General features: G+C 38.8%; 1 protein-coding gene across 1 annotated transcript; it reads right to left on the bottom strand.

Moving 5' to 3' along the window:
- Positions 1–6,383: 6,383 nt before the first annotated feature.
- slc36a4 (solute carrier family 36 member 4) lies at positions 6,384–20,468 on the bottom strand. The gene is made up of 12 exons (XM_057351353.1): positions 20,252–20,468; positions 19,567–19,683; positions 17,852–17,942; positions 17,481–17,571; positions 15,993–16,081; positions 14,493–14,588; positions 13,609–13,693; positions 13,259–13,522; positions 13,005–13,103; positions 12,274–12,440; positions 11,337–11,506; positions 6,384–7,141 (listed from the first exon to the last, which is right to left on the bottom strand). Exons 2-12 carry the CDS (start codon positions 19,586–19,588, stop codon positions 6,846–6,848), a joined length of 1,470 nt encoding a protein of 489 aa, XP_057207336.1. The 5' UTR covers positions 19,589–19,683; positions 20,252–20,468; the 3' UTR covers positions 6,384–6,845.
- Between the last annotated feature and the right edge of the window lie 3,273 nt (positions 20,469–23,741).

Raw genomic sequence — 23,741 nt, 5'->3', positions numbered from 1 at the left:
TCTAAGAGCAGCATTACACGCTAACTAAAGTTGGAAATTGGCATCACGGAATGGCCGCTTTAAGAAGCATACGTTTAATATATTTATATATAAAGAAGTATACCTTTAATATATTTAATATACGTTAATACCGTTTAACACATTACACGCTTACATAAGAACGTGAGTTGCGAGGTGCTTGTTACACAAATTTAAAGTTTAACAAAATGGACAAATTACTCTTATAGTATAATCATTGACAAAGTCTGCCCTTTTATTCTTATAAACATCTTAATTTTTCTAAGAAAATATTTGAGAATTAGGCCTACACTTAAGAATATTCTTAAGAACGTCCTATAATTTATCTTAATGAAGTTCTTATATTTTCTCTTAAGAACAGTTTTGTGAATCCGGCGTGTTTGTGTGTGAATTATGGAAGAATCTAATAGAACTGAATTAATAGGTAGATGTGAGGCAGTGTGTGCTTGCAAATGCCAGTGAGTTACAGTATGCAGGGAAATCCTGATGGAGAATGTGTACAAGTGTTGATATTGTCCTTCAGGATGTGATCATAGTTTGTAACTTGGCAATGTAATCCTGTATAAGACAGAGGTGTTTCCTACACATTGTACCCTATAGGTTAATTCAAAACTTTATTGTGCGCACGTGTGTATGGGGGGGGTCTACAAGACACTTGTGCCCAGGGACCCCTGAATTCTTAATCCGGGCCTGGCTATGGCAGGGGTAAATGCTTCTTTGCCCAAAATAGTCAACCATAAAAGTTAACTCGACAGTCTGAAAGAATTTGTTCGAGTCTCTCTCAGGTTATTGATTACTGCATATGTTTATAAATATGGATTACAGTTCTGCTTTCTCAGACGTGACTCAAATTCTTAAGTTTTTCCCTTCGCTATCATCTAAGATTAGACTCGGAGATGCAAGAGCTTGCTGTCTCATAGGAAGACATTTACTGATCCCTGAAGGGAAATTCCAGCATTTCTCAACGCTATACACTTAGATTTATAGACGGCAAACACACGAATAATATGGTTTTCAGTGATTTTATCCGACCATTTATAATGATGACATATCTGGCAGCCACAGATGACCCGTCCATCACCACAGACTCTCTCTGTGTGTGTGCGTTTGGGTCGACTCGTCTCGTCTCTTCCCATCCATTACTCTGAAGGTTCGGCCAAGCCTCAATAGGACATTCATTACTGATCTGTGTGTAGCCATCTGTCTCACTCCATCACCTGTGTACACACACACCAGAGCAGACACGAGCGAAAGTTCTGTGAGATTTTGTACATTTAATATAGAGAATCATCTCATTATACATCACATTACAATAGCATCACAGGAATTCTCTACTGGTAATGTGTTGGGTCCTTTCGGTGCGATGGGAACCAATAAAAAAGCATTACATTCTAAAACACGTTATAAAAAGCCTGAGGTAAGCAGCTCGTGGTTCTAAAAAGTAGCCTATTTATAATAGACACCGTTAGAATCTGCGTTGGGGGACCTACGGTTAACGCACGTGACAGAGAAGTACAGACACGTCATACGACAACGTTAGAAAGAAACTCTAAATATACTTTTGGCAGGCGGCACCTATAAATACACCTCACGTCGAGAGCGCGTGAATAATGCACGCGTTTAAAGTGAGTCCTACTGCTCTCATTTGAATGACAGATGTCAAATTCCGCGAGCTGGTGGATGTGGGGGCGCGCGATGCTTCAGAAGTCTTTCCCAAAAGAGCACGCGAGTCCTCTCCATCTCTCTGGCTCTGTGATCCGTGCTATATTTAGCTCGTGGTAGTCTATTTCTGTCCTCACGTGCCAGACAGACTCTCCTCACACACTCCCTCGTGCGAATCCTCCACATTTCTTTCTTTCTTCTCTCTCTTTACGCCTCGCTCGCTCCACACTCCATCTCCCTCTATTTCTCGGCTTCCAATTTGCTCCATCTCTCTGATCCTCACGTTTCACCACTTGCTTTTTATATTCTCTCTCTCTCAATTGCTCGCGTGCCAGTTGTCAGGTGTCCAGCTTTCTGTAGGGAGACGCGCAGGCATGAGGAGAATACAAACAAGACCTGACTAATGAGCCAAACCAGAGAGAGCGAGAGAGATGGGATGTTTGGTCACACATCATTGGAGCTCTTTTCAGATTTATTGAATTAATCCGATATCAGACGAAACGTGAGCTCAGATGGCTGGAAGGATCTAAATGTATGTTCCAAGTGGTCTTATTAAATGTCCTTCTCATATTTCAATATTGCGGCCGGTACTGACGGTGTATTATGACTATTACGATGACAAATGGCGATTCGTCATTTATAACATTTATCATTATTTCATATACACCAATGTGATAGGAAGCTTTCGTTTAGTAACTACCAGGGGCGTTGCTAGACCCTACTGGGGCACAGGCCCCCATTACTTTTTCCATCACTTTTTTCTTAAAAACCTGCAGTGTGCAAGAAGTACAGCGCTGTGAAAAAGTGTTTGCCCCCTTCCGGATTTTTTGTTGTCATGTTTAAATGATTCAGATCATCAAACAAATTTGAATACTACTCAAAGAAAACCAGAGTAAATACAAAATGCAAAATGCAGTTTTTAAATGATGGTTTTATTTATTAAGGGAAGAAACAATCCAAACATTTCTGACCATGTGAAAAAGTAATTGCCCCCCTTGGTAAATCATGAATTAACTGTGATGAATTGAATAACCGAGTTAAATTATACTAGCCACACTCAAGCCTAATTATCGCCAGACCTGTTGAACCAAGAAATCACTTAAGTAGAACCTGTCTGACAAAGTGAAGTAGTCTAAAAGATCTCAAATAGCAACACATCATGCCGCGATCTAAAGAAATCCAAGAACAGGTGAGAAACAAAGTAATTGAAATTACAAAGCCATTTCTAAGGCTTTGGGACTCCAGCGAACCACAGTGAGATCCATTATCCACAAATGGAGAAAGCATGGAACAGTGGTAAACCGTCCCAGGAGTGGCCGACGACTCGTCCAGGAGGTCATAAAAGATCCCAGAACAACATCTAAAGAACTGCAGGCCTCTCTTGCTTCAGTTAAGGTCAGTGTTCATGATTCTACAATAAGAAAGAGACGGTGCAAAAATGGCATCAGGGATGTGCAGCAGGACAATGATCCAAAACACACCAGCAAGTCCACCTCTGAATGGCTAAAAAAAACAAAATAAAGGTTTTGGAGTGGCCTAGTCAAAGTCCGGACTTAAATCCAATTGAAATGCTGTGGCATGACCTTAAAGTCTGTTCATGCTCGAAGACCTTCCAATGTGGCTGAATTAAAACAATTCTGCAAAGAAGATTGGGCCAAAATTCCTCCACAGCGATGTGAAAGACTCATTGCGAGCTGTCGCAAACGCTTGATTGCAGTTGTTGCCGCCAAGGGTGTCACAACTTATTAGGTTTAGGGGGCAATTACTTTTTCACATAGGGTCACAAATGTTTGGATTGTTTCTTCCCTTAATAAATAAAACCATCATTTAAAAACGGCATTTTGTATTTACTCTCGTTTTCTTTGTGTAATATTAAAATTTGTTTGATGATCTGAATCATTTAAGCATGACAAATATGCAAAAAATAAAATCAGGAAGGGGCAAATACTTTTTCACAGCACTGTATGCACAATTCACTATACAAACTTCCCTTGCATAAACCACTATACAGTGCAACAATACTGGGAAAGGTAAACATTTATGTATTTAAAAATATTAAAGTATCTTTAACATACTTCACATTAGTGTTGTCAAAAATATCGATATTTCGATAAGTATAGATACTGAAGAATCTGAAACGGTTCCAATACCCATGTCCCACGTATCGATATCAGCTGCGCGTTCCCGCTCTCTTTCTCTTTTCCGACAGTGAGTTAACACACACTGCACGTGAACGCATAACAACAGAGCCCCGCCTCCTCTCACAGACTTGACTCGTTTGTGGCAGTTAAATAGTGTTTATGTTAGAAAAGATGGCCAGTCTCTGTAACACATCTGGCGTGGTGCACGCTCGGTACGCTTCCCGTGTTTACCATAGCGATCCATGTATGTGCGCTGATCAATAATTTTATCCACTCGTTTCATTCGCCCTGGTTATATGTTGTTTATGTTAGTACAGAGTCTCCGCAACAGTTCTCATGTTTAATGCACGCGTTTCTGTCTTTATGTGCGCTCATCAATGATTTCATCCACTCGTCTCGTTCGCTCCGGTTAATTTGATGTTTGAAATAATGCTGGTGCGAGTAAAGTCTCTGCAACAGTTCTCGCGTGTGATACACGTTTGCACTCCAGTGTTTACCATAGCGCTCTATGTGTGTGCGCTGTTCAATGATTTCATCCACTCGTCTCATTCGCTCCGGTTAAAAGTTGTTAATGTTAGAAAGATGTCCAGTGCGGAGTCTCTGCAACACTTCTTGCGTTTAAGTTTGCGTTTCTGTCTATATGTGCGCTGATCAATGATTAAAGTATGGGCCTATGCGAATAAAAGACAATTTAGCCAAATAAAAATGTAGGCTATTAACTAACATTAACGAGCAATGAATGAGCAATACATTTGTTCAAGTATTTATTAATCTCTTTTAAATGTTAGTTAAAAAATACAACTCTTCATGTAAACTCCCCTGTTGAAAAATCCAGTATATGCTGGGTAAGGTATGTTTTGATCGATGCTGGTTTGATCTTAAACCAGCTAAGAACCATCTTAAATCAGCATATGACCATCTTAAACCAGCACATGAACAGTTTAAACCAGCACAAACCAGCATCAAAACATACCAAACCAGCATAGGCTGTTTTTTTCAACAGGGTCTGGTCCATTAATACTGACAAATGCAACTTTGATTTTAAATAGTAAATGTATTCGTAAAATTAACATTAGATTAACAATTAATAAATAATGTAAAAATATATACCTCATTGTCTAGTCTTGTTCAATTTAACTTCAAATAAAAATTAAAAAGGCCTATATTGCTATTGCTTATTAGGGCCTTATTGCTATGGCAGTTTATTCCCCGTGGTATCGAAAATGGTATCGAATATCGATATTTTTTTTGGTATTGAATCGAAGTTAGAAATTCCAGTATCGTGACAACACTACTTCACATAAACTTTATTAACATGTTTGCATGAAACGTATGGAAATAATGTAAGCAGAGAGAATTTTTTTTTCTTGCACATCTGCATTCATTACACATTGATAACAATGAATAACTGCATCTTTTCAATAATTTACAATTACGATATTTCAAGAAACCAGTCGTTTTATGGCTCCAACTAATATAAAGAGCATATTTAATCTTAAAAACACTATTTTCTGGTTTAACAGCCAAGTCCAAACAAAGTTGGTTCATTTTTTTAACCAACTGTACATAGCACATACCTGTAGTTATCTAGGCCATATTTACTGCCAACTTTTTATGTGATGTCCTAAACTAGAGCTAGTAAATTAAATATGAATTTAATTTCTGAAAGTACAGAACACAAATGTTTTTCTAAGCAACAATGCAATTTTACAGACACGACAAAGGTTTTCCTGAGACGTTTTCCTCTAATGGCTGGGGATGTACAGTGGTTTGTTTATCAAGTCTTACCTCCATCAAACTCATCATCTCCTTTCTGCTTAAATTTCCCTGCTTTGCACAAACAAATTCTGATGTCCATCTACAGGGGATATTAATGATAGAGTCAAAATAAGATGATCGATATTCAAATAGGTTCAGATCCAGTGTTAAAAAGAAATGTTACGGGTTCAGTAAAACCCATCCTGTGGCATGTCATTTATGATAAATTATTTTTTTTGACCAGTCCCTAAGTAATATATAAATCTTTCCATTTGTACTACATAAACCGTAATAAAGAGCAAACAATGGAAGTAGGCAAGGCACTAAATAATGCGAGAAAAAAAATCACTAACCTTATCCAGATTTTGAAATCCTGGCATGACCAAAAAAAACCGGGTTAGTCCATGCAAGTTTGATGGTTTGTCAAAGGACTGAAAAATGCACAAAATTATGTTGGCAACAGCAGTCAGTTCAATAAAAGTGCAATTGACTGTAGACAACTTCACTGTTCAAATTTTTCTATGTAAGAATTTATATACAGTACATGCATTTGCACAACAAATTCAAGCTACGGCTTTGCCAATTACTGTAGAGATCAATTGTAAACTATTTCTATTTTAAAACTGAGAGACAAGTCCAAATTAATGTTAATTAACGTCTTCAAAAAATAATAAAAAATATGTTTAAAATCGGTTTGCTGCATTACTTAATCTTAAACTGTTGAACTTGTTTTCAATGTTTTTCATTATTAAAAAATATGTTTACCATTATTCATAGTGAACACTGCAAAAAAAGATCACAAATTCCACAAGCGCCTAGAGTAAAGATTAATTTATTAATAAACTCTGAAGTCAGCAAACAAGTACAGGGTCCATATAATACTGTGCAATATTTCTCCCATAATGCTGACAGGCTGTCACGCCATACAGTCCAAGAGACCAGAATGAGTGAAAGCCATTCCGTCTACAAATATGGTGGAGTCATGAAAAGTCCATAAGCCTGCGTGGAGAAATTATTTACCACACATGCCATCATTCACTAACATACACACACACATACTTGCACACATACACACATTTACGCACTTCAACACACAGAAATGTGTGACCGTCTGACAAATGAAAAACAAATTCAGCCATAAAAAAAGGCTCAACCCCTATCAGACAAGCTATTGGTCCTATGAAAGGCATTGGTCCTATACCTGGTGTTCCTATTAAACTGAGCCCAAGTCATATTGGATTGGTCCTGTTTTTATGGGTGTGGTCATTAGGGAGGTGAGGTAGTGGGTGGGGTCCAGTTGCCATCGTCATGGAGATGGCTCTGTCCTTGGTCGTCAGGATAAATGATCTCCTCCACAGTCACGTAGGTTCCTGTCAGGAAGCCTACAAAGCCCAGGGCAGCGATGGAGAGATCTTTGAGGAGGAGGAGAGGAGGGGGAGGTTGGCTGGGATGCGCGATGAGCTCCACCAGAGGAGGGAAGACGAGCGCCAGCGCTGAGCTGCTCACCGCACCGACCAATGAGATCACCAAGTCTAAGCGCGGTATCATGATGGCTGTTACACCTGAAAGAGTGAGAGAGAAATAAAATAATGCAAGTTGCTTAGGTGATCTGGGTGGTTGTCAAAATCATTTCTACCCAGTTGCTAATGAGTTGTGTGTGGTTGCCAGGGCATTTTAAATGCAGTTGCTAAGGTGTTGTTTATGGTTGTCAGGGCATTTCTATGAAGATGCCAAGTTGTGTGCTGTTGCTAGGGCATTGCTATGCAGTTGCTAAAGTATTCTGGGTGGTTGCCAGGGCACATGTATCCAGTTACTACGGTGATATGCATGGTAGTCAGTTGCACTGTTGTTTAGGTGGTTCCCAGGACATTTCTACACAGTTGCTAAGGTGTTCTGGGTGGTTGCCAGGGCACACCCATCCCGTTTTTAAGGTGTCGCGCATGGTTGTCAGGGCATTGCTATGCAGCTGGTTGCCAAGTATTTGCTAGGGCGTACTGGTTGGTTGCTAAGCCATTTATTAGTGGTTTCTAGGCACCGTCATGTGGCTGCCAGGGTTGGCCAAAGTCAAACCAAGCTCCACCCCCAAATCTCCACAATATTCTTGTTTCTAGATACGACTCAGTTTCTTCCAGAATTGCAAGTTAGTTTTATCTGAAATCGTAAATCTGATCACTTAAAGAAGTTACAGCACATCCCTACTCAATTAACTGCAATACTCAAGGTATCATTTATGTTTGTAATACAAAAAATACAGAAGTCACACAAGTCAAGGGTTGGGTTTAAATGACAAAATACCCAGCCTGATGTTTCATCAATAAAAATGGTATAGTTTTAAACTGCAGTGTATGCGTGTGTGTATTGCCTGCCGTTTTAACGGATACGTGTAGGCAGATAACCGGTTGAAGGACTAAATCAAAAATCAATATACATCTTTTTTTGCTGACGTGGATGACAAAATGCTTGTTTTCAGCTTGAAAACAAAGTGTAAACAATTTTTATCCAAACAGCTTTCAGTGGAAAGACTCCAGTCCAAACGCTACCCACAGCGTTTTATATGAAGCGCACACACACGCTGAGGCAGTACACATATGTTTAATTCATAAGACTCAAGTGTGAAGTGTCACACACATGCTCTCTCTCTCCTTCTAACATCATCTCTCTGTCTCGCTCTCGTTCTCTCTCTTGCAGAGTGAAACCAGGATAAAACACACAACGGCTCGCAATCATGCATGAACGCTTCGGTTTCTTCACGCTGTGTGCTGCTGCCACCCTCTGGATAAAAGGTTTGACAATTCAAATTAAACGTTGTGAACCGGAACGTTCAAAAACAACTCTCATGAGAATTCAATTTTGAGAAATAAAAAAATTGGACAGCATGTTGCTTTATTTTGAAGAACGCTGGTACCCCCAGAATGACCCCCATAGACTTCCATTATATGGACACAAAACCACTGAGACATTTCTCAAAATACCTTCTTCTGTGTTCAACAGAAGTTTCTCATAATAAATCTTAGACATGAGCCTTAGCGTGGAGTCGCCTGATAAGCCCCATCACGGAGCTCCGCGACAGGCCTCAATAGAGAGCTCCGCGACGGACCTGTCTCTACACGGCGGGTAGGTAATAACTCACAGAGCCTCAGGTAGACTGAGATAAATGACCAGACACAGAATGAGTCCCTCAACCCTGCCCAACCTCCCTCACACACAATGAAGACATACAGAGCTGCAAAAACACACCAGACACGTGAATAACACAAGACTACCACTCTGCACACACAACACTCTTGCTAATATATCACAGCATGTAGTAGGGTGACGGCCTTGGCCCAGGAAATGAGGGAGGAAGAAAGAAGCAAAGAGAGATAAAGAGCGTGCAGATGAGTGACAGAATGAGAACGTTATCGTTTTAGCCACACGGGACAAAGAGATGCAACCTTCAGAGTTCGTTTGCCCTTCGTTCATCCGGACTTTTCTAGAACTTTCTCCAAACTGTTCTGCGTTGTATAAAACTATCAGATGGAAAAATTGTCATCTTTTATTTCAATATAGAAGATGAGCGTACCTTGAACATCTTCAGTCTTTATTTTCAATCCTTAGTTTTATTAGATTTTACTTTTACTTAATTTGTATCTTCAATTTGAAACCTCAGTCTTTAAAAATCAAACAATTTTAAATCTCAAGTTTCTACTTTTTTAAGGTTTTAAAAGTTAAATAAAAACAAGTCTAAAATTGAAACTAAACTTAATTTCAAACGTCTTTAGTTTCAATTTTAGATTTTCAATTCTCGGTTTAACTAATATATACATATATATATATAGACATATACATACACATACACACACACATATATATATATATACATATACATATAGACCCTGGACAACATAACCATACCAGAATGAGTCATAAGGGTCAATTTTTCAAAACTGAGATTTTTACATCACCTGAAAGCTGGATAAAAAAGCTTTCTATTGATATATGATAATATTTGGCTGAGATACAACCATTTAAAACTCTGGAATCAGAGAATATTGAGAAAATCGCATTTAAAGTTGTTAATAGGAGGCGCTGTAACAATCCGCTGCTAAGAAGAAAGAGGTTTGTTTTAATGCTCTCTATTGGCTTACAGCTGTAATGTAAGAATAGATCAATGTTCGTGATTTTGCTGCATCCACTCACAAAATAAAGTTTGTATGTCTACGGTAGGAACCTTACAAAATATCTTCACGGAACATGATTTTACTTAATATCCTAATGATTTTTGGCATTAAAGAAAAATAGATCATTTTGACCCATACAATGTATTGATGGCTATTACTACAAATTAGGGCTGTCGCGATAAATTGACGATAAATATCACGTGATTTATGCACAGCTTTTGAGTGAAGTACGGGAAAATGCTGCTGCATCCGAAAGCCAGAGGGCGCTCTCGTGCGGAAACTCCAAATACGCACTGCAGAAGAAGACCATAACACGTACTAGATTCTAGGAAATGTCTATGGACATCTTTTTTATCACGGTTACTCAAGCCTCATCGGGTATTTTTATGATAATAAAGTATATTTATAATGATCATGTTTGACAGGTGTTGCTTTTTCAAATGCACGTTATAAGTGACTCAAACTCGCACTGCTTTTAGATCGAGCAGCATTTATCACTGATCCCAGAGACGTGCTTCACATTTAAGTGATATCTCGATAAATTATCGTGCAGCCCTACTACAAATGTTCTCGTGCTACTTAAGACTGGTTTTATGGTCCAGGGTCACATATACCCTTCTTACATTGTAAACATTTTCTTTAAAAAAAAGTTTTGTTTGCGCAGTCTCTTTAGATTACTAGTGAGTGAAACAAATAAAATCTTAATTGAAATTAAAAATCTTAAATATATTATTGTAAAAAATTATCTGTGTTGTGTAAACTGAGGCTCGGCTTTGAGAAGAATTTAAGAAGGTTTGGCAAAAAAACAACAACATGACGCAAGGTCGAGGAGCGAGGAGAATGACTGCTTCTAAAAACAAGATCGAAAAAATAACTTATCAACTGTAGTCAACGTTTACTTTTTTCCTGTGAACTAGAATAAAACCTACATTCCCTGATACACTTTTTGTCCAAGAATTTGTCTTCCTCAAATTTTCAGGAGATAACGTTGATAGATGATAGCGATAGGCTGTGACGGTGATATATTGTTTAAACAAGAACCAGAATGATATAAATAGCTAGATCCATATACAGCAAGAACAATAGAGCTAGAATGATAGATGACTAGAACAGATAACTGGAACAATAGCTACCGCAGCAACAGATAGATGCTTAATGTCTTCTTCACTGCATTAGTAAGCGTTTCATAGTCTCGCAACATTTTTTCCCCATTTCAAACCGAAAACTACACACTATCACTCAATGTTCTCATTTACTCTGTGCTGCGGGCACACACAGATGATTCCAGCAACCTGCTTTCTCATTCTCTCTCTATCGCTCATACCTGCATGAGCGACGGTGTTAAACAAATATTTATTTTCATATTTTAGGTCTCTGGGTGGTTTACGGTTCACTACCCGATTCAATTTATCTAAAGATAAAAACATACATCAAAATAATCCAAAAGCCTTCAGGTGTCCGATCCTTCACGGGATCCATCCATCACGAGGGAAAAAACTCGCCCATCTCTCTTCTCATCACCGATGAATACTAGCTAGAGGATTAGGAGGAGAAGATAGACCGAGGAAGAAATGAAGTGTGTGTTTTGTGGACTCACAGGTGAGGCAGACGAGCAGGGCTCGAAGACTGAGATCAGCCGCCCGTCTCCAGGTTTTCCTGACCCGCTCGCACACGAGCGGAGCCAGAATCTCAGCCGGCACGAAAAACTGCACGGCGAAACTCACAAACACACCGAACGAGTACAAGACCTTCACGAGTTGATTGGACCTGCAACACACACACACATGCATATATGAACAGACAACAGTAACAACACAGAATGTGCACATGATGAAATCCACGATTTCAAAGGGAAGTTTCACTCAGAGCTATGTGTAAGGGCTGCCTTCTATTCTTTAAATAAAGTTTTTGTTAAAGTTATTTGGCCTTTATAGCTTTATTAGGCAGGGCACTGAAGAGGGAACCTGAAATCATATCGGGTAACCTGAAGCGCAGTTGTTTTTCATTTGTAGTCATGTCATGTAACACTGCTTTACATTTCATGTCAACTACACAGATGCCGAATTAAAAATTGGCTTCAGTTTCTTTGGGGCAGACTGTTCTTGGCTCACTGGATGCCAGAGAGATTTAGGAAGAAACTTGGTTAGTAATAAAACTAAACAAATAAATGTTTGTTCAGCTGAGGATGAACTTCTAAACAGCTGGTTTTCATTTCTAAGTAATGTAATTTCATGTTGTTCAGAGCTGTGATCAATCACAGAGATGCTCCTGACAGTCAACGCAGGTGAGAGAAGATGCATCGCGCACTTCGCCGCAGGATTAATATCCCAACATTTAACTCCGCGATGGCAGGACGCGGTAATAAATAATTGAGCTGACGTAACACACTCAGATTTGATGGATGGGACTATGCAGTTTATTTTGGGCTTTTGCCACATTTTATTTTTAGAGGCAGTAGATAGGACAGGTTATTGTGAGACAAGCAGGCAACGTGATGTGCGCTGACCCAGGACAAAGTTATATGGTGCGGTTACCAGTCATGCGGAAGGTTAAGAGTGATGCTTCCTTTGATGTCGTCTCCAAACCGAAGGCATCCCATCGTCGCCAGGGTCACGTACAAAACTATGATGACACCCATGCCAATATTAAGAGCTTGGGGGAAGCGTTTCGGCTCTCGCATTTGATTTTCCAAAGGAAGGACCTACACACACAAACCGCAACAAAAAGAAAGATTCATTGACATAGAATGAGGCTCTGGTCTAAAACCTAGTGTGCTGCCTATGTAGGCGGTATTTTAAGGCAACATACTGTAATCACACTCCTAATGGATGTTCCAAAAGGTACAGTATAATTATTTTGATTTAGTCAGAATCTAAGGTGGCGCTGCATGTAACGTTTTTGCAGAGAACTGCAGGGGCGATCCCATAATGCATTGCAGCAAGCTCAGTGAAATCTTTTAATTCTAACTATATTGATACTCAAAATGACTATTCTTCTTAACACTCGTGTTTTGCATCCGTAGCTTTTTAAGCAGTTTTAAAATCATCTGCATTTGGAGTTTCCTGTGATCTGTATTTTCTTTATCTGTATTATTATTTTGTCTTTAATGCCATATCAGCATCAAAGGTTATTTTCATGGCAAACTCAGGGTATTATAACTAAAAATAACACAAATAAAAACAATACGAATAGAAAAACATTATATGAAATAATTTCACCATGCTTATAGCAATATAAAATAAAGTAAAATGGATCAAAATCTCACCACTCCAATTCCCTCAAAAGCAAAGATGGCCGTTCCAAAGAAGAAAGGATATTTGCGCCATGTGGAGGCAAACGGAAGTTGTCTGGGATCACTCAAATCCTACAGAGAGAAAAGATGAAAGACCTGAAATTATAATGTAAATATATTAAAATATAATTTAAATGTATAAATGTAAATGTAAACATCTAGATGTTTGTATGTCCGACAAACTCAAAAGACACTAGTCTGATGTTCAGTCTGATAAACACGCTTACGTTGAGGATGTATGTGAAGATCAGGATGAGGCTGACGGCCATGCAGAGGTTAGCTATAGCGGAGAGAGCAGCCATGTTTCGCAGGTCTCTGATGAAGGTCAGGACGATGATGAATGGAAGGAGGAAGACCATATATAGCCGTAGGTCCAGCCCCGTCGTCATGGCGACAGAAGGTGGATCCGGGGAGACGACGCCTTCCTCAGAGGTATTAGAGAATAACACCACAGGCTCCATGGATGTGTTCAAACTAGCACCTTCCATCACCTAAAAAAACATGCAGGCAACTTATTGGCTGTCGTGTTTGGAGCAGGACTCGATTGGCTGCTGTGCTAACTGGTGCTGTACTTTACCTGCTTGATGTTTTCTGCCAGGAATACGAAGTACACGCTACAGAAACCCAGCTGGGTCAAAACCAAGAAGAAATTCACTAACTGCCTAGAAAATAAAAGATCAATATATGAAAATTTAAGTAAAAACGGAGTAAATGTTAAAGGGATAGTTCACCCCAAAATAAAAATTCTGTCATTATTTGTTCACCCTCATGTCATTTAAAACCTGCATATGACTCTTTCTGAGAAATGTCTCAGTGGTTTTGTCTCCATACAATGGACGTCAACGGGGTCCAAAACAACATTTTTCAAAATGTCTTTTGTGTTCTGCAGAAGAAAGAAAGTAATACAGGTTTGGAACGACACGAGCGTGAGTTAATGATGAAAGAATTCAATGAACTAGCCTTTTAATGTAGGGTACAACCAAAAGTAAGGTAGATACACTTAGGTAGACACAGGGAAAGAATGCAAAATCCCTAAACTGCAATGAACCGTTTTATAAGAAAGAAAATAGATTTGTTGCACAGAATGAGCTGACAGTAACTGCTCCAATCACACTGGAGACTTGTAAAATATACAAATGCATCAACATAGTAACTTCAACACAATAAGCCGGAATCTGAAATGTATTATTACAGTCATTTATCATTCAGTATGCCGATTATTACTCAAACACAGGTGAAAATGAAGCAAACAATTCCTGGTGAGACTTTTTAAGGATTCAGGTCATGAGATCTGCGTGTGTGTGGGGCAAACACACACCACTACAGGCATCATCCCGTGTATGTGCACACTAATGAATATTGTGCCTGCCACATATGCACGCATGCACACACACACGCGCGCGCACACACAACGCGCGCAGACACGGGTGGGTCCATAAACTGTACGATGGGATAGCTCACCTCCCAAAATGAGCACCTTTCCTCAGGCACTGGAATGAACTCATCTCCATGGAAACAGCGACTGTGTCACTATAACCGAGGGGGGGACGTTTTAACCTGTGAGAGAAAGAAACAAACAAATATTCTTGATGAGCAAAGGAGTCTAGAAGAAACAAAATAGCTGTTTTATGTCATTCCTGGGGGAAAACACAATATAAACAAGATAAAAGTCTACACAAAAAGACACATCTTCAGTGTAAGAACATCCCAAAATGTAATATGATTTATAAATAAACGACGTAAAATAAATAAAGTTTTCTTGTTTGGGTAGGGGTGAGGTTTGGGTTGGTTAAAAAACATTGTGAATATAATAAAACCACTTAACTTTAAAATCAATTGACTTAGGAAATGTGCTTAACTGTCATGATAAAATTATTCAATACATTTACATGATAAAAAAATATATGTGTGTATATTATATAAGAAAGAAAATAGTAAGAATATACACTGTGGCTCAGTGGTTAGAGCATGAGGCTAGCAACGCCAAGGTCATGGGTTGGATCCCACATATTTTTTCATACATTTTGGATAAAAGCGTCTGCCAAATGCATAAATTATTAAAATATATGTCTGTGATGTACAATGTGAGATGGAATTCAGCAAGAAATGTTAATGAGCTTTAAATGAAAGCAGTGATGGTCTATTGTATAACATCATTTAGATGGAGATGAGGATGTGTGTGACAGTATAGTAACAAACTAGAGGTGGACAACTCCACGCACGCCTCAGTATTCTCCCATTTTCTTGCAGTCAGACCTGAGGGAGAGTCCTTTGATCGTGTTTGAAGAAGCAACGCAGCTTATTTTAAAGTGTGAACGTACAGATGGATTCCCAGACGAGAAACTACCACGCTCACAGAATACAAAATGTGTGTTCAAACTGAAAAACTAAAAGAAAAAAAACATATTTGGCAGCAAAAAACGTTCTACTAGTCATACAATTAATCATAAATAAATCAGCTTTCAAAGCTTCCCGGCCCTCCCATCTGAAGTCATTTCATTCGCGAACATGCTCAAAGTCTGTCTGTGATGGTCTGTATATTTGCTCTGCCGTGTTTGAAGTGAAGGTGTGCGAAGCTGGCTTCAGAATTAAAGAACTGTTTCGAAGAGATCGACAATCTCTGTCATGTCACCTGAAACCGAGTGACACCAGCACTAAGTGTATAAAATTATTAACTCCGTTAATAAAATTTGTCAAAGACTTTGCCAAGTGAATGCCAAATGCAAATATCATGACTTTCTTTTTTTATGTTCTTACTTAGGCCCTCAAGAAAGTAACACAAAGTTTGTGGAACAACTTGGCAAATTGAAGAACAAATCCAACCATTGTAGGAAATGTTACCAAGCCACAACGTTCTGCACCTTCAAATGCCTCCCATCAGGGCTGTGTTTATTTAGCAAACAATACTGAAATCTGATTGGCCGCTGCGACTGAAGAGGCGTGCTATTGGTGAAATCTTACCGCCCGCTGAGCTGATGGCTGCAGTTGACCAGGACGTGCATGCAGTGAACACACACCACACCCATCATCACCAGACTAACCGGACCAAGCTTGACAAACAGAGAGAGAGAGAGAGATGATGTCATATCACCAGTGTTTTAAACACACATGAAAAACATTCTAATCTTTGTAAACATGTGAATGGCACATAATTCGACATGTGAAAGAGTTGGCATTTGTTTGCAGTGAGCAAAGTTTGTTTCTGTCAGAGCAATAGAGGCTTATCTCTCTCTCACATGGTGAACTTTGCTTACAAATAAAGGATTTATTCAGAGCTGTGAGTTAACACAATTAAAGTCTGTCTGACTGACACGCTTAGAAACCAAATAACAATTAACCTTTCAGCACACAATACAGCGTATATAAACATACACAGCAAACATTTATTTAAATAAACTAGTCTGACCTACTTTTGTTAAGAAGGATGGACAAACAACTATTCTAATAACAACAGTTGCACCTGTATGCAGTAGATTGAGGACATGTTTATTGTTTAAAAGTCGTCTAGTTTTCTGTTTTAGGATGTTTCGGAGTGATCCTGATCTAAGAAAGCCACATACAGCTGTAAAGCTTCAAAATTATTTACAGTTTTTCCTGAATTTACTATTTGTTTAGGTTAAATGGTCATTTTTGTTTCATTCTGTGAACAACCAAGAATATTTCTCCCAAATGTCAAATAAAAATCTTTTATTTATTTGCAGAAAATGAAAACTGGAGAAACGGGTGAAAATAACAGAAAAGATGCTCTGTATTTTTTTTCACACCTCAAATACCGCAAAGAAAACAAGTTCAGATTCACTTTTACGCAATACAACAATTATACTCATTTAGGAAAATGCAGTTTTCATGTGTCTTGTCAAGCCGTCAGTCTTTCACATTGCTGTTATATGACTGTCACTCCTGAGGTTTGATTTAGTTGAAATTCAACAGACGCTGGACTGGAATGACCACAATACATCTAGAAATGCTGAATAAATGAAAATTTGGAATGATCTCTTCATTTTGTTCGCTGCTGTACAGTAATAATATTCAAGAATCAAATCTAAAAATCTATTAAAAAATTAAAAATATAAGAGACACAGTACAATATTCCGTGAATATACGCACTTACAAAATCTGGTTTTATTTGGCTTGCTGCTTTTGTGTCCTATCACAAACATTCATACTTGACAGATGCCTTTATCCAAAGACGTTGAAGACAATCGAAATATGAACTGGTGTTCCAACAAACATTTCCAACCAAGGGTCTCTAGACTATTTTGGAGATGTCCTGGTTCAGACCTTCTAGTCTGCGTGCAACTTTTCATCTTCTGAAAAGTTAAACTAAACCATTTGTGTACAGTGCGGTGCATGATGTCAGTTTGTATTCCCTTAGAAACAAACAATGGAGCACCATCTTCTAAAAGTAAACTATAACAACACCACAGAAGAAGCAAAGCTGGTACGCACCACTATCCCAGCATTCTTCACTGCTAGAGGAAGGCTGAGCAGCCCAGTGCCGATATTCCCCTTCAGGAGATGCAGCAGAGTTTGAGTAAACCTGAAGAACAGAATAACGAAGGAAACTTTGTTTTGATCAAATGAGATGTTTTTAATGCAGACAGATGTTTCAGTTGTGATCACATTCGACAAATCTGGTCTGGCACTCTTACTGCACAAATCACTTATTCTGCAATACGTTTTCCCCCCAGATTATTTCATCAGCAGCAAATCTAGTGCTGGACTAGTCAGTGAGGATGAGACGGTTCTGGTCCACGAATAGGACTGACATTGCATTTCAATGTTAGGAATCTGTTCTGACAAACACAAGCGAGACTCACGTGATGCCTTGAGACTTTTGCACTTCGTCTTCATCCACGTCATCTTCCTCATCTCCTGCCTCTTCCATCAGAGGGGTCATGACCTCCATGTCTGCTCCACATCATGCAAATAAAAAATAAAAAAATCACAGATTTAACCAATCTTAAAATCCTATTTTGAATCCGATTAATTCATCTAACTCAAGTATTAGAAACATCGACTGATGCTTGATTTAGTTCACAAAGAGACACCTGAACTATCTAGAATAGTCTCCAAGCTGAGCCTCATGAGGACAGTGTTCGTTTTATAACAAACATCTGGTTGTAATCTCAAGAACTAATGATCCACTAAATTTAATAGGACAAGCAGCATGTGAAGATTATCCAAAGCTCTTTGAAGTTTTATCTTGGGAACCGAGCATCTTACGTAAACAGTGTTTGCAACCCATCTTACTTCTGTAATTTGAAATAATATTCTAATTACTGCGCTCTGCAATCGAAAAACGTCTTGTGGTGCTGTCCCACAAAGGGAAAAAAAAAAATCACGCTCACGCACTTTCTCCGGATGTGTTCCACGACTCTGGAATGATTTCCTTCTTGCCACAAGATCAGCGGATTCTGTAGCTGTCTTTAAGAATCGGCTAAAAACACATCTCTTCCGTCAACCCATTAGTACAGTCTTCTACTTCTTTTCTACTTTCCAATCCCCCCCAAAAAAATTTTTTTAGCTTCGTATACTGCGATAGGCTGACTGAGACCAGTTGTACTGCACCTATGCATTGTTGTTCTTTGTTGCACAAATTGCTTCAATTGTTTTCCCCTACTTTGTAGGTCGCTTTGGATAAAAGCGTCTGCTAAATGACTAAATGTAAATGTAAATACGCGTACTATTTAACGAGAAAAAATGAGGACACGGTTTTCTTCATTTGGGGTTGACTGACTGCATCATGAAAGGGGTCTCTGTATGACTTTTGGGCCCGGTTTCACAGACACGGCTTAGCTTAAAGTGATAGTCACCCAAAAATGAAAATTAAGTCATCATTTTCTCACCCTCTTGTCATTTCAAACCTGTATGACTTTTTCCGCAGAACACAAAAGAAGATATTTTGAAAAATGTTGTTGACCGAACAGCAATGGCAGCCATTCATTGGTTTTGTGTCCCTACAATAGAAGTCAATGGGTGCCACCGCTGTTCTTCAAAATATCTTCTTTTGTGTTCTGCGGAAGAAAGAAAGTCACACAGGTTCGAAATGACAATAGGGCAAGTAAATGATGACAGAATTGTCATTTTTGGGTGAACTATCCCTTTAAACCAGGACTATGCCTTAGTTGAATTAAGATATTTGTCGCTTTTATAAAAATGCCTTAGAAGAATACATTACTGGTGTGCATCTCCAGACAAAACATTGGCACTGATATACTTTAAGATATTCCTGGGCAAGTTATATTGAGTTAAGACAGGTCACACATTCCTTTTAGTCTGAGACTAGCCTTAAGCATCGTCTGTGAAACCGGGCCTTGGTGTTTAGAGAGAAGTGGCTGAAAAAGAATCGGGCTTGGTAACACCAGCTGACAAGGAAAGACATGTTAGAATATCATAAAAAGTCAACTGAATATTTGAACGGTATGACAACCATAGTACATAAACATAATTTTGATAATACCATGGTACATTTTTGTGTTACGAGTATGCATTACAGACACACAGAGAGAGAGGGAGAGAGATTTAACGTTACCTAGTTGATCAGCTGAGTTCATGTTCCGCCGCTCATCTGGAGATGTGTGTCTACACACAGTAGCTGGTTATATCACAGGTGTGTTGTGCTCTGATGATGTGGCACTCGAGGAATCAGCTGTAGAGAGTGTGTGTGCACACAAGTAGACATTTATTTAAACACAACAGAGTCAACACAAGAAGAACAGGAAACTTAAACTGCAATATCAGTTGTTGCACTCTAATGCAACATCATAAAATGAAGAAGTTTAAACACACTTACTCATTTCTTGAGTTAAAAATGGAAGTATGCAAGTTATGTAGCAATTCTTCAATATCAACTCTTTTGTCCAGTTTACAGCTCTGTACATTCTGGTTAATCTCTCCATAAACTCTATGATGTGCATCCTGAGATTATACCCATGTAAAATGGACACCTGTTGGGTGCTTTTACTTCAATAAACGTACATTTTATTACTTGAAAAGTAGTGTTTATAGACAAATTTATATTCATACATGAATTAAAAAAGATCATGAGAAATGTAGTGTGTGCAAACGTCACACTGCTGTCCATAATCTAATATAATACTGTATACATGCAACATACAAATACTATATCATTGCAGTAACGCAAGCACAGCTTTAATTCTAAAGCATAAAACATTATAAACAGAAAGAATACAGCGTGATGATGTGGATGTGTTTACCGAAGGAGCGCATAAATCACATCACCGGCGGTGTTATGGAGCAGATATCCGCACGGAACAGCCCGAGCGATAAGATGATCCGACCTTATTATGATGACATGCCATTGGGGAAGAGCCACAGGTAAATAAAAGTGAGCCCGGGTCTGGGTTTACACTGGATCACAGCAGATAATGGTCACACACGGTGCCAACATCACCTCCGAGTCGACTCCGATTGACGGCGTATGCGCATTATGCGGAGTACGTCACCGCCTTCTTGATGGGTCGACTCTTAAAGAGACCGCTGCACTTAATTACAGCCATCGGCTTGGACTTCGTTCAAGTCGCGTTTCTTGCACACACATTTATCCATATCATTTATCAATCATTTAGAGTTCAATGAGATTTGTTTATTTAAGCGCTTTATTTAAGTTTATCAATAGTGATGGGCCAAAGCCACTAAACTTAATAGCCATTAGGGGGCAGTAGAGAATCTCATGATGTGCAGCCTAGCTTCTAAATTAAAGTTGTTAGAATTATTGTAGCAAACTAACTACAAATCAAATATGCCTTTACACAGCTAAACAAAGGTAGCTAAGCAGGCTTCGATTCATTATACGCCATTTAAAATACCATAAAATATGCTCTGACCCTATATATACATAAAGGGAAATATTTTAACCCCAAAATCATTTTGTCATCATTTATACAATCTTATGTCATTCAGAACCTGTATATGACTCTTTCTTTTGTGGAACACAAAAGGCAATATTTTGAGAAATGTGTTGCGTCAATGGGATCCAATGTTGTTTGGTTGTATGTTGTATGTTGTTTGGTTACCAGCGTTCTTTAAAATATCTTTAGTGTTCTGGAGTAGAAAGCCGTACAGATTTGAAATGCCATGAGTTTGAGTAAATGATGAAGTTTTCATTTTTGAGCTAACTGTCCCTTTAAGGTATTTAAAATCTCTGTATTAAAGAATGCTTTTATCCCGCTTTGGATGTTTAAATTGCCTGTGCAGAATCACTGCACAGATTCTTTCTTTTTTCATTTTTAATGTAATATTTTTTACTTACATTTTCTATTCTTGCATTTGTAAGTGTATGCAATTCAATCCATTTATGCCACATTACAGGGGCTGTAAACACTTTCATCAGATTGCAGGACTGCGTTCAGAGGGTTAGGTTTAGGATTGTTGAAGACCAACTAAAGATGTTGATCCAGGACCCACTTTGCAAAATCGCAGTGACCGGACGCTGCAGTGAGTATCAGAGCAAATGTGTTCTTTCACAAGCATTAAAACACAAAATTTCACTTCATAAGAGCAAATTCCACAAGGTGGAATTTTAAGTATATTCGAACAGAATCATCGGATGTAGCTAGAAGCGTTAAACACAAAGCACGGCTCTTAACAGAGACCAACAAGCTCAGGCTTAGTTCATTTTATAAATTGCTTTCATTTTTCTGTTGTGTTGGAGTACAAATAGGCCTACAGCCAGAAAATATGGCTGTAGTAGTCCAAAAGTAATCCAGTTTCAGACCTGTGCATCAGAACCAAGCCTAATGAACATATTTCTGCCTGAGATTTCTCAAGCCCTGTGTAAAAATCATGACCCACTGTATTATAGGCAGATTTAAAGCAGTCAACATGGCGTTCTGTTTCTTTATTAATTCTTTTAACAACTGCACATCATTTTTAAAGTTTTAAGGCACATTTTTAGACCCAAGTCCTGCTGGAAAACATTTTTAAGACGTGTCCATTTGTTAACGGTATTGTATATCACAGGTCATATGTCATATAAACATGCACTCGAACATCATTTAACCAAAACAAAAGCAACTGACTTATGAGGCATTCGGTAATGAGCATTCAGAAATATACATTCTGGAAAACATTCGTTTCTGTCATCAATGGTTTCATTTGTTAATTTGTGATGTGTTTACAGGAACACGTGTGTGTGCATGCTACAGGCATGTGCAATACTAAAGTCACTGCGAAATTCTCATTTTGTACTGACATTGTAAATCTGAGCACAGCGACATCAGGTCTGGCCCTGTTCCTGGGTCAGCCCGAGTGTGCCGCATCTCAGGTGCTTTGGCATGAAACTTCAACCCTGTATAATGCATTCAGACACCAGGTACGAACGCTGCTGGCTTTGATTCTCGCCAAAATGGACGACTTCTTCAACATGCTCCATACGTTTGCGCGGGAAAGCTCTGGCTCATCTGTTTTTCATAAATCAATCCGTTCATTCTTTTGTTTGTGTCCAAATTCATCCACCAAAAACAGCTTTGGGAAAGAACTAGCAAAAAGAAAAGAAAAAGAGAGATTTGGGGAATCAGAATCGTTTACTCGATGGCTCCAGGTCTAGTCGCCACGTAGACGAAGAGGATGATGATGAGGACGAGAACGGCGAGTGTCGGCATGACGACGGTCGCGATCTGCTCTCGTGCCTCCTGCATGGCCTGTTTCCTCTCCTTCTTGTCTTTCCAAGACTCCTTCTTCGCTTTGCCCTTCAGCTGCCGCATGGTTCAGTGCGTTTTCACACGCTCCAAGAGGTGTTTTCAAACACAGGTTACCGTGATCCCACAGGCAAAGCTGAAAGATAACCTACCTGTGAGAAGACATTTTGAAAAGACAATATGAGAAACAAGAGACATTTTGTTACATGAAGACATAAATAAGAGCTCACACAATTGAAGCTTTTAAAGGGATAGTACAACCAAAAATGTCAACCTTATTTCACTTCAAACCTGTATGACTTTCTTTCTTCAGCAGAACACAAAACAAGATATTTTGAAGAATGTTGGTATACCAAATGAATGGCATTAGGGTGAATAAATGATGATATTTTTAAATGTTTAAGGGAAACCGTGTCCTTTTAGATGCTGTTATTGTCAGCATTTCTTTGAAAGTCAACATGAAACAGTGGTGACAAGTAACTACTAACATGATTCCAGATTAAAAACACTGTTTAGAAAAAAAACATTTTCATTTCAAGTTGATTTTAGGGGATTCTTTTTATTTTTTAATTATCTGATGTGTCATTTAAGGATAATGTTTACAATATCTTTAACAAAGTACAGTATACCACACGGCAGGACACTGCCATCCTAGTGCATTTATATAAACAAAGTATTTCTCCATCTGTGGCTTTACACCTGTAGTAACTTTTCCACCCGTAGCCATGGCAACTAAGCAAAGGCCAGCACTAAGAATGCTCCCTGAGAAAAAACGCATACCAGCAGTTCACACACGCACGCACACATACACACACACACACACACACACACACACAAACACACACACAAACACTGATTGAAAATGAAGGCAGAACAGCAATCTGGGACACAATTCCCATCCAGGCAAACAGGAACTGGGTGTTGTATCCTGCATCTTAAGATTGTATGATTTTTGGACACTTGCTAATTATGTTACATAAACATGACGGCCTTGAAGAACTATACACGGTTAAAACAAACACATTTACAGACAGTAACCAGAAATGTA

This window comes from Triplophysa rosa, linkage group LG14 (genome assembly GCF_024868665.1).
Source record: "Triplophysa rosa linkage group LG14, Trosa_1v2, whole genome shotgun sequence".
Lineage (NCBI taxonomy): Eukaryota > Metazoa > Chordata > Actinopteri > Cypriniformes > Nemacheilidae > Triplophysa > Triplophysa rosa.
The sequence above is the reverse complement of the archived record's forward strand: the minus strand, read 5'-3'. Positions and strand labels throughout refer to the sequence as shown.

What these genes read in the sequence shown, in the direction of transcription:
- slc36a4 (XM_057351353.1), bottom strand. Translation starts at nt 19,588, where the DNA reads ATGAACTCAGCTGATCAACTAG. An exon ending in AAAGGTGCTCATTTTGGGAG is followed by an intron (nt 13,694 to 14,492) that starts GTGAGCTATCCC and finishes TTTATTTTCTAG; the next exon opens with GCAGTTAGTGAATTTCTTCT. An exon ending in CCTGCTCGTCTGCCTCACCT is followed by an intron (nt 7,142 to 11,336) that starts GTGAGTCCACAA and finishes TCACTCTTTCAG; the next exon opens with GTGTAACAGCCATCATGATA.